The sequence below is a fragment of the Antechinus flavipes genome, chromosome 3 (assembly GCF_016432865.1).
Source record: "Antechinus flavipes isolate AdamAnt ecotype Samford, QLD, Australia chromosome 3, AdamAnt_v2, whole genome shotgun sequence".
Classification (NCBI taxonomy): Eukaryota; Metazoa; Chordata; class Mammalia; order Dasyuromorphia; family Dasyuridae; genus Antechinus; species Antechinus flavipes.
The window spans coordinates 487,241,833-487,254,257 of record NC_067400.1 but is presented as its reverse complement, the minus strand read 5'-3'; the positions used below and the strand labels follow the sequence as shown (position 1 = coordinate 487,254,257).

General features: G+C 35.0%; 1 protein-coding gene across 7 annotated transcripts in view; it reads right to left on the bottom strand.

Annotated features, from left to right (window-relative positions):
- Positions 1–12,425, bottom strand: part of CEP295 (centrosomal protein 295) — a 97,349-nt gene that overhangs the window by 48,944 nt on the left and 35,980 nt on the right. For all 7 annotated transcript variants that reach the window (XM_051986823.1, XM_051986819.1, XM_051986820.1 and 4 more), the window contains 4 exons: positions 12,020–12,117; positions 9,004–11,785; positions 878–1,052; positions 587–730 (listed from right to left, as the gene is read on the bottom strand). In XM_051986823.1, the coding sequence (XP_051842783.1) occupies positions 587–730; positions 878–1,052; positions 9,004–11,785; positions 12,020–12,117 (3,199 nt within the window). The remainder of the gene's footprint in view (positions 1–586; positions 731–877; positions 1,053–9,003; positions 11,786–12,019; positions 12,118–12,425) is intronic.

The window sequence follows — 12,425 nt, the reverse complement described above, 5'->3', positions numbered from 1 at the left end:
TATCTTGACCAAGAAAACCCAAATTGAGTCATGAAGAGTAAGACAAAACAGAAAATGACTGAAGAAGAACAACAGTAATAATGTGAATGAGGGATAATAAAGACATGACTAGATAAGTGAAAAAAGGGAATATATGAGAGCATTATGGATGTAGGCAGAATCAACTAAGCAAATGAAAGAATATGGGAGAGAGAAGGGCAAATCAAAGATAGAGTTGCAAACTTAGATGAGTAAAAGAATGGTGTATCCTCAAGAGAAATACATAAATTTAATGAAAGATGACTAAACAGCAGGAAAGATAATTGTAATGTTAATTTTAACTGTTCATATGCAAAATAAACTACATATTTAAATAGCAAATTTACTGTAGCCCAAATTCCTATGTGTAAACAGTATAACTGATTTTATTTTTTCATCATATTACTTTAAACTAATTTTGTTTGCTGGAAAAAAGAAAAAGGGATAGAATACGAAACCTACAATTCAACAACTGTGATAGATAAATATGCCTGGAAATATTTAAACTTCTTATATGGTAATAAATTTTATCAAAATTTTAAAAATTGATATGTGGATGCTTCCTTACCTTTAGTTGAAGCTCTACCGCTTTTTGGTGATTCCACTTCTTGAATAACACTAAGTTCATGTTGATTTAAATCTAGTCCTGCTCTGATTTTTGCTACAGGTGGTTTTGAAAGTCTTTGTCTTAGGTCTCTGTTTTGTGGCTGACCTGTCAAACCAAAATATCATACACATCTAAACCTTAAACAGCAACTATTATCTATATGCTATAATTCTTCTACCCAATTAATATAAGAGGAAGCTATCATAATTGAGACAAAAATCTGTAAAATAAAAAACAAACCATTTTCCTTACCAATATGCTCATCTGCATTGATGTTTTCTAAAAGCAATTCTCTATCATCACATTTGCTTTTCTCTGTATGATTAAGTCCTTCCTGATGATTTCTTTCTACTTCTTGTGACAGAAATAATTGTGTGAATTGCACTGGCTTTATTTCTTTCACATTTTGGGGTACAGACTTATTTGCCTTAAAAAAAAAAAAACACAGGAGAAGAAATCACTTGAATGAACCTGATTTTTCCCTTTCTGTTTTCCAGTTCCTTCCTTGTTTCCCCTATTAAAAACAAAATAAAACAAAACACACACACCCCTCTTTCATCCCATCCCCCTACCCCCCAACCTCCACATCTGAGAAGATTAAAGACCCTGGAGACCATATTTCATGAGACTTGCATTCCAGCTCCTTCCTCTCACCAATAGAAAAACCCAAAAGCTTCTATCAGAGGAGAACTGGGGGCACACCTGGGAGGAGATGATTTTTGAGGGCACTATTCCAGACCCTTTGCTTCTCTCACAGGCAAACTCTAATGCAGCCATTGGAGAGAGAACTCTCAGGAGTAGTCTGTGAAGAATCATCCCAAGATGCCAACATTCCAACTCACAAACACTGTAATTGGAACTTCAGAACCAGTTGATTCTTCAAGTTATTCTACTGACTAAATTCTACCAATTCAACATTTCTACTCCTATACCACTTAAAGGTCTCTAACACCTACCTCTTAATATACCACTTCTCTAGTTCTCATTGCTTGTTTTTTAATTAAATATTTTATTGATGTTTAAAAATGACTGCCAAAATTTCACAATGACCTCCTCCTCTAACAAGGTATACTTAAGTAAAATAAACACAATGACTGGATCTCATGTCTATGCAACAACTACAGCCTATGTCATTTTTAGATGATGTTATCAACAAATTTTGGGGTTTTGTTAACTATTTGTTTTCTCTTTTGTCTTATTAGACTGTTTAATCCATTCATATTTAAGGTTATGATTATGTTCATTACCTGTTTTAATTTTTATCTACTTCCTCTTCAAAACCAACTAGTTGTTCTTATAGTTTTTATTACACTGCTGATATATATAGTTCATTTCCATTACTTCCTCCCTCTCTGTTCCCATTTGCCTAACTCATCCAAAATGCCTTAGACAAATTAAAATTTTAATTTTTTCTTTTAATCTGTAATTGTTTTTTTTTTTTTTAATCCTCTTTCCTTATCTAGCTAGGTCTGTTGTTAAAAATCCTTGCCATAATAGAAAGCTTTGAATACCAACACTGATTTTATACTTTGACAAATGATGCTGGAAAAGACATTGGAGATTTTGGAGGGAAGATATGTGATCAAAGAGGTACAGCAGCAGCAATATGAAGAATATATTGGGATACTACCACTTGATAAATAAGAATGTTTTATTTTTGTCCAATTCCACATTCATGAAAGAAATCACAATCTGTTGTTAGTCCACTCTACCACCATCTTGCAAGCCCAAATGCTGTTTTTCATTCTCTCCATGGCTTTCAATCCCCAGTATCTTCAGTTCTTTCCCAGGACATGACCCTCAAACTCACTCTGCTCCCCTTCCTTCTCTATCTTGACTTCTTAGTACATCAGTTCAACTTGACACTGTTATGGTCTCTGAATATTACTTCTACCATCCTTTGCTGTGATTCCTACATATATGCTGCTGAATAAAGCTGGACAAAAAAAAACACACAACTATTCTTACTGGGTCCACTACAAATGTTAGATAATCTCAAATAGGTCTTTGCTGAGACAAGGCAAGACATCTAACTGACTCACTATCCCATCTACTACAGAGCTTTCCAAATCTTTTCTTCCCTTTTCAAATCTTCCATAGCTCTTCATGCCATTTCTTAGAAGCCGTTTCTTCTTCAACTCCAATCACTCAGATGCCTCTCCCTGTGCCTCCATCTCCTTTCGCTTATGTCACATTTAGAGGTGGCTCTTCTTGCCAAGCATATCTTTTTAGCTACACAAATGATCTCATTCTATCCTATCTTATCAAGCAGATTGCTTCCTCTATTATCTCCCCTTTGTCATTTATCTTAAAGTTCTTCCTTCCTGACAGCTGCTTCCCCAGTGTCTACATAAAAGCCCATGTCCTAAAGATAGGACCATCAAAAAACCTTCACTTGATCTAGCCATCCCTAATATCCAGTGTCTTATATTTTTCTTTCCTTTTGGAGCTAAATTTCTTGAAGAGAACTTTTATAATAAGTTCCTCCATTTCCTTTTTGTTTATTCTTTTTATAATACTCCAGTCTGATTTCTGATCTCTTCATTAAATTGGAATTGTGATCTCCAAAGTTACCAGTGTTATCTATTGACAAATTTAATGGCTTTTCTCAAAGTTCATTCTTGATCTCTTTGCAGCTTCTGCCATTGTCAATCACCATTTTTCCCTCAATACCCTTTTCTCTAGATTTTCAGGGTTTTATCTATTAATGTATCCTAGTTCTCCTCTGTCTCCTTTGCTAAAATTTATTATTTTTATGAAAATTGCAGATGTCTACCTTGGGTCCTCTTCTCCTATATCATTTTACATGGTGATTTTATTAATTTTCACAAAATTAACTTTTCTCTCTGCAAATGACTCTCAGATGTCAACATGTGAAACTTAACATGTTGTTCTCCCCTCCCCCCAATCCCCTTACAACTTCCCATTATTGTTAAAAATACCCACCATCCACTTCCCCAGGCTTACAATCTAGGTGTCATTTTCAACTCCTCCAATCTGTTGCCAAATCCTGATTATCCTACTTTCATAACATCTCTTTTAATCATTATTTACTTTCTTCCTTTGGCTCTGCCATGAACCTAGTATCTTAACTACTTCACATCTTAACTACCATGTCACCATCAAATTCAGTAAATGCCAGTGTTTCCCTATCACCTCCTGAATCAAATAATTTCTACCTCCTGGCTTCCTTCAAGAACTGGCTAAAATGTAATTTTCTATAAGAAGCCTTTCCCAATGCCCCTTAATGCTAGTGTCTTCTTTTTGTTGATTATCTACAATTATCACACAAACATGAATGTATGTATATATAACGAATGCTTTTCGACTAACCTTTTGCTTTTGTAATTTAAGAATTTAGCATTTTGCCATGCACAAAGTTGCCATTTAAAACATGTTTTATTCCTTGAAAATCAGCTAAGAAATCATTACAATAATACAGGTGATTAGAACTTGCTTACAAAAAATTGAGATTAGAGAGGCTTCAGTGGATATTAGTATCAAAGTTCAGTATTTACATACATGGCAGAATATTTCCCTGAGGTAGAAACTGACACAATAAAGAGTAAGGAACTACTGAAAAGAAGTAGAGGAGCAGGCAAGAAACAAGGAAGATAATAGGGATGAAAAGGCAGTGAAGTTGAAGAGTAGAGCCGTTTTCTCACAATAGCAAGAGAAAATATCCCGTACGAGGATCAGAATATTAAGTAAGGTTGACACACACCAATGATGACTAAAAGCCACAGGGTGCAGGCACATCAATGACTTAATTGACTATTAAGTTGATTCTAATCTTCAGTAGCATTCATTAAAAACAGAGTATTACAGGACAGTATCTTTATACTTGTGATCTTGAGAGCAGCCCAATGGATTCTTAGTATTTGACAGACAATGTCAAGAAGTCAGGGATGCTTCCAAATTCACAATGGTGTTAAGGGTACTAATCTTATTTGTTTTCCTGTCAATAATGTAGTTCAGTCTTTTGGTTGTAGGGCTGAGAATCCCAACTATCTCTATTGGAGGAAATAAAGATTCAGGTTGAAACCTGATTTTGTCTTATCTATCCATGGATTGCGGGAAGAAGCCAGCTTGAAGCCAATTAAGATTTGCTATAAAGAAAAATCTTCCTGACAGTAACAGAAGTTCAAAAGTGGAATGACCTGCCTCAAGAAAGGGTAGGTTCCCCTTTCTTAAAGATCTCCAAGGAAAGGCTAGATAAGCACTTGTTGCCTATGGCATAGTAGGAGTTCCTTTAGTATGTGGGTTAGACTAGACACTTACAAAAGTGATGAAACCCCAAGTCCAAGTGATTAATGAAGCAATAAAGCTGCCAAATAAAGGGTATAAAGAGAAAAAGGTCAAAGCAGTATCATTCACTGCCTGACATGACTGGAAGGAAGGAGATGAAGGATTATATTGCAGTGCTCCTGCATTCTTAGTACATACCACAGGGTCCTGCACATATCAAATTTTTAATAACTATTTATGGACTGATGTGGAAAAGCAGAAGAGCAGAGAGGGAAGCTTAGGAACTTCATGTTGTTCAATTTTGTTCATTACTATAAAGTAGGTAGTAATCCTCCCTCCCTAATCATCTTTCTTTGTATCCCCAGCAGTTAGCCAATATCTGGCAAGTGCTAAATGTTAGGAAATGCCTGCTGAATTGAACGGGTTGGGGACAAAGACATGTGCTGATGGTGAGACAGGAAAGGAAGAAAATTGGGAGCTTGAAGAGGGAGAAATTCGAACAGCAATTAAAAAAGTTTCATGATTTCTTTCAACAGCATTTGTCAGCTTGGGAGAAAGAAGAAAAATAGCAGTTGGTGAGACTGAGAACAGGGCTGAGGATTGTCAGGGCAGAAGAAACAAGGAAAGGAGGAAGGTAAAACAGAGGGGAAGAATTCATCAGAAGGAGAATGAACTGCTGAAATGGTTGATTGCTTGATGTAGATGAAAACTTAACTCTTTCATAGGAATGAAGTAAACCAAAAAACCATAAAGTTAGATTTTTAGAAGGGTTATCAATCAGTGAAAATACTTAAATCTTAAAAGCTGATGACATGGAAAGAGACTGAAAAGAAGACTGTAAATTAGAAAAGAAAGTAACATTTTGAATTATTATATGCTTAGTTTTGTATTGTATACATTTGCATATAATATTGTATATAACATGCATATATATGTATCTATATGCATGTTGTATACATATATGTATTTTGTGTTATATTTGGGAATTTTTTTTTTTTTTGGTCTACCCTATACTAGAAACTACCCGAGGGAAGGAACCACTTTATATTCATCTTATATCTTTCAGGGGACTGTTTAGTAAGGTGTTCCACATATGACAGTTGCTTAATAAAAGTTTCTTAATAAATGTTCGGTGACTTTATAGTCAATGAAACTGCTCTATACTCAGAAAATCAAGAATTTCACTCAATATAAGAAATATTTAGAAACTTTTTGAAAAAAGGCTATTACTTAAATTATTACTTTATACACTTTGATGTATCAATGATCTTATTAATATGGGTATTCCCTTTAACTGTTCAAGATTAAAGCTCTTCAATGCTTTTTCATCCTTGGAAAAAAATCCTTTTGCATCATGCCTTCCCATGAATCCTGCAAGGGAGATTCACTCTATGTCCTGAAAGCCTTCTTTTATATCATGGGATTACAAATTTAAAGTTAAAAAGTCATCTTAGAGGTCATCTAGTTCAACTCCTTTATTTCACATCACAGGTACTAATGTATTATTCTGGCTACTTCCTTGCTCTCATTAAATGACTAGTCCTAGGCTTTTAAAATTATTAACAATAGCTGCCTCTTACAGTGTTTTAAAGTTTACAAATAGCTTTAAATTCAACAGCTCATTTAATTATTTCTTTTCTGATTATATACTTCCTGACTGGTATCTTTTAAAAATATTACTTTTCATGAACCTTATTGGTAACATGCTACAGCCAACATACAGCTTTCATATAATAGACATACATTTTGTATGCAGTATTCATACACAGTGGTGAGGTCACTTATGGTGAGTTTGTTTTTTTTTTTTTTGGGGGGGGGTTTGGAAGAGATTGTGATGTTTCATCACTTTTGGCTAAATTATTTAAATAAATCTCAATTTCAACAAGTTCAACAATGTCAGTAGTTTAGCTTGATAATTTTTTTAATAATAGATATAAAACTACAAGGAAAATAGAAAATTTATTGATTTTGAGATAGTTATCATACATTTCAGTGATGTATTAGATATAAAGAGTGCAAATTCTGAGATTACTAAGTTATAGCTAATCATTTTCTCCTTCAATACTAATATTCTCTGCATTTTCTTTGACTAATATGCATTTTGGCTACTGAAGTAGTCAAGGATATTAAAAAAAATCTTTTAAGATATTTTTGTCCTCATTGAGTTGGAAATCTGTCTTTCTGTAGCTTCCGTTCAGCAAGTTCTAACTTGGTTATTATTCTATAAGGTTGAGCAGAACCCATTTAATTTCTCTTCTATATGCCAAAATCACAGAATATGAGATTTGGAAGAGTTTGACAATTAACTAGTCAATGCTATTTATGAAAGAAATCTCCACTATAATGTATCTGATAAATGCTTGTCAAGTCTCTGCCTATAGATCTCCAAAGAAAAGAAATCCACTAGTTCTGGAGACCACTTCACTTTTGGACAGCTCAAATTGTTAGGAAATCTTTTCCTGATGTCAAATCCAAGTTTGATTTACTAAACATTCCTAGTTTAGTCCTCTGAAGACAAAGAGAACAAATACTACCTTTTCTTCACATAATATTGCTTGCCATCAAGATTCACAGTCACATAGCTAACAAGTGCCAGAAATTTCAACTGAAATGTTCTTGACTCCAGCACTCTATCCATTGTACTACTTAGCTGCCTCTGAGGACACAGTACATAGAGATTGCCAGCTCCTCATTTTTGGAAGCTATGACTTGCTTGAGGCAGCCCAAAACTTCATTGCCTTTTTTTGGGCTGCTTTATTATACTGCTGACTGTAGTCTATTAAACCTCCAGGTCCTATGCTGTCTATTCATATATTTCCCTATCTTATAATTGTGAAGATTTTTTTGCACCCAAGTGTAAAACTTCACTTACTACTAAATCTCTATTGATTTTTACTTTATTCAACTTAGCCCAAAGCTATTAACTTATCAAATGTTTGAATTCAGGGATCATGCTACAACCTAATTGTTTTCTCCAAGCTAAACATCCATTTTCATTTCAACTTGGCCAAACAGGCATAGCATCGTTTTAAGTCACCTTATCACAGTGGTCATCCTCCTCTGAAATCTCTTGGGAATCAAGAAATTTCAGATTTCGAGAAGACTTGAGGGACTTTAATTGTCCAACCTATAACTGACCAAGAATTCTTTTTATAGCAAATCTGACAAGTGGTCTTTTACTTGCTTTCCAAGGTAGTCCATTCCACTTCTAGGTAGCTCTAATTATGATTTTTCCCTGACAGCTAAGCCTACATCTTTCTTTAAGAAACTTATATTTATCACTGTTCCAAATTCTGCCCTTTGGGTGGAATCAGGTAGAACACGTTTAACCCTTTTTCTAAATGTCCTTGAAAACAGCATGTTTCCCCTAGTATTCTCTCTACATTGAACAATCTAGTTCCTTCAATTGATGCTTAACATCTTCCTGAGTTCAAATTTATCCTCAATCATTGACTATCAGTGTGATCCCGGGCAAATTACTTAACCCTTTTTGTCTCAGTTTCTTCATTTATAAAATGAGCTGGAGAAATAAATGGCCAATTACTTCAGTATTTTTGTCAAGAAGTCTAGGAAAACAACAACAAACTACAATTAGCCCTGAATCATCATGGCTGCTTTCTTCTGACATGTTCTATTCAGCACCCAAAATTAGACAATTTTCTAAAAGTGATCTGACGAGGGCAAAGTACAGGGGAATTATTATTTTCCCATTCTGAAAACTATATATGTCTATTAATACAGTCTAAGGCTATATTAGCTATTTTTTGTTACTTTTTTATGTCTTTGCCCTGATGAAAAACCTTTAATAATGTCCCATTCTTGACTGATACAAAATTTGCTCACTAGTAAAATCTCGAGGCCTTTTCCACACAAACTGCTATCCAGCTATGTTTTTCCCAGAATGTATTTCATTAACAAATGTTTCTATTTCTTAAATACAGATAAGAAGCCTGAAGCATATTCAAAATTATATGGTCAAGATTACTAACACAGAAAAAACCTGTTCCTGAGCCAGTATTCAAACTTTTAGATTATGTTCAGAAAAAGATATCAAGTTGACATTTACTAGAAACAAATTAATTATCTAGATTTTAAATAATTTAACTTAAAAATAAAACAAATACTAATACCTGATTCTCATAAAGTGAATCCTTTAATGCCTCTTCATGCTTCTGTAACTCTTCTTCTAGTCCAGTCTGTCTTCTTTGAAGAAGCCATTCTTCTTGGGCTTTCTGTCTCCCCTCAAAATATTCTTTTTGTATATTCAATTGTTTCTGGAGCACCTCTAAATTGTCTTGAGCAGATGAAAAATGCTTTGAAGAAGCCAAAAGCTTATCCTGAAACATTTGAGTTGAAGACTGGCTTGAGGGAAATGTGTTTTCTTGACTGGTTAAAAAAGATTCTTGGTATTCTTCAGAATCAGGAAGAGACTCAGCTTCAGCTGAAGGCAATGAACTAACTGAATGTAAAGGGAGCTGTGGCAAAAAAGGAGAGGAATCAGCTTGATTAGATGTCCTTTCTTCCATGGCTGCAAGTTTGTAGTCATGGTACTGTAACTGAGATCTCTCACCAAAGGAAAGGACCTCCCTGTGTATATTCAATTGTTCTTGTATTGCTTTAAAATTATCTTGCTGATATTGGCTGTCATCTGAAGTTGAAACTCTATCCTGAAATACTAGGTCTGTGGAGTATCTTGTAGGATTTGTGCTTTCACTCTTGCCTATAAGAGGGTTTTGGATTTCCTCAGAATTAGAAGGTGGTGAACCAGCATGGACAGCTAATGATGGTACAAAAGAGTCAGCCTGAGCAGAAAATCTTTCATTCACCAATGTCTGGTACTGGGCTCTCTCATCAAAATGAAAGGCTTTCCTCTCTAAATCCAATTGTTCTTGCTGAAGATTCAAATCATCCTGCTGAGGAAGAATGTGTTCTGAAGAAGCCAAAAGGTTTTTCTGAAATATTTGCATGTTAGGGGTTGCAGGATGTGAACTGGTTATCTGGATGCTTCCAGACTCAGTAGAAGGTAGAGAAGTAAATGAATGCTGTGATATTAACGGTAGGAAAGAAAAGTCAGCCTGGTTAGAAGATAGCCTTTCCTCCAAAGCCATCTTAGATTGTACCAATAGCTCTTCCTGAATTTTCTCACTAATGCAAAAGGCTTCCGTCTGTACATTTCTTGGTTCCTGGATAGCCATCTGATTACGCTGCTGAGGTAAAATGTGTTGTGAAGGAGCCAAAACCTTATCCTCAAATATCTGGATTGAAGAAACACTTGAGGGACATATTTCAGGTTCACATTTCCTTGGTAAAGGGAAACGGATTCCTCCCGATTCAGATTTGGCAGAGTGTAATGAATTGTATGAATGTTGAGGAATCAATGGTACTAAAGAGGGCCTGGTGTGACTAGAAAGTATTCCTTCCTCTGCTACAGCTGGATGAGCTTTCTCACTACAAAGAAATAAATCCTTCTGCAAATCTAACTGTTCTTGCTTATCTTGCTGAGCAATTATGGGTTCTGAAGAAGTCAAACATTGATCCTGAGTTGTGGAATAATCTAAAGGATATGTAGTATCTCTCTTTGTTAAATGGAATTCCTGAATTCCTACAGATTCAGATTCATCAGAAGGTGATGAGCCAAGTGCAAGCTGAGGGGAAAGTGGTAGTAAAGGAGACTCTGTCTGAGAAGAGGACTTCTTTTCTTGCACTGCAATTGGTCTATTTACAAGGTTTAGCTCCTGGGTTTTCTGACCAAAGTTGAAGGCTTCCTTCTGTAAAGCCCACTGTTGTTGCATTGCTTTCAAAATATCCATACTATCTACTTGATGTAGACTATCTTCTGAAATGAGAGGCCTATCCTGAAATACTTGTTTGAGGGGCGGGCTTGAAGCAATTGTGCTCTCACTCTTGGTTAAAAAGTGTTTCTGAACTCCTCCACAGTCTGATTTAGCAGAAAGTGATGAACCAAGGAAACGCTGAGGGACCAGTGGTACAGTCTGACTGGAAGGTACTTTCCCCTCTACCAAAGCTGATTTATGTGAAACCAGTTTTGCCTGGGCCTTCAGGCATGAGTGAAGGGCTTCCCTTTGTATATTCAATTGTTTTCGGACTGCATTTAAATTACATTGTTGATACAGGGTGTCTTCTGAAGATAAAAGTCTATCTGGGATTATTTGCTTTAGAGAATAGCTTGAAGGAACTATATTGTCATTCTTGATTGAAAAGGGTTCTTGGATTCGTTCAGATTCAGGTACAGCAGAAGCAGACAGAGAAAGAGAATGCTGAGGGAATGATGGTATTGAAGGAGAGAAGCCAGTCTGATTAGAAAGCATCCTTTCTTCCAATTCAGTCTGCCTATGTACAATTAATTCTTCTGGGGTTTTCTCAGTAAAATGAAAAGTTTCCTTTTGTACCTCTAACGGCTCTTGTACTGTCTTCAAACTATCCTTCTGAGACAGTATATGATCTGAAGAAAGGAAGGGCCTAGCCTCTGAACTTATGAAATGACTTAAAAATTGTGGACTAATTTGACTCTCAGTTGAAAAGAGATCTTGGATTCTTCCCAATTTAGATTCAGGTTCAGCAGAAGGTACTGAAGGCTGAATAAGTGATCCTGAATAAGAAAAAGCAGTCTGACCAGAAGATATCCTTTCATTGTTCTCTAAGGAAAGCAAATGAGTGTTTCCCGTTATGATAGGATAACTTGGTAATGAATATAAAGTTGGTAATTGTGATACTCCTGGAAGACAAGACCTGGCCTGGAATGTTAGTGTTTTTCTATCAAGTGATTCATGTTTAGGCTTTACGAAATCAGATGAAATGTTCTTGGTTGACTGGGATGGATACCTTTGTTTTAACATATTTTGATACTCATGCAAACGTTTCCTGGCTGCATCAATGGATTGTTTGTGAAACCTGCAAAGAAATCAAATTTCTTCTGATGAGAAAAATGTCCAGTATTCTAAAGTATTAATACTAACTTTCATCTTATGGAAAATGAAATTATCTCTCACAAGTTACTATAGATAGAAGAAAGAATATACTCTTGAATAATCTTTTGGGAAATTTTCATGTCCTCATCTCAAAGAATGATTAACAAATCCAAAAATCTAGACACACACACAAGAAAATTTACTTGTGAATTAATACCTGTTTTGCTGTAAAAGATGTTGCTGGTAATTATGAATCATTTCTCTACTACAATCTTCTCTGGAAATTTCCAAATCAATTGTTGGAGCATCATTCATCTAATAAAAGAGAATATTTGAGAAGAATTTAAAATAAAGTTATAAGTCACTGAGATAAAAAGTTCTCATTGTAGTTTCTATGAAGCTTTAAAAAAATACTTGCAATTACAAATTAATATTAATAAAAATATAACATCTACTCCTAACTTAAAAATCAAATAATATTATAAGGGGTCCATGGAATCTAATAATATTCACAAAAGCAAGACTAATAGGAGTTTCACTAGTTTGTATTCTAGAATTACATAAATACTTGATGCTAATTATGGTTGCATGCCTACAAGAGGAAAAATCTGATCACATCAATT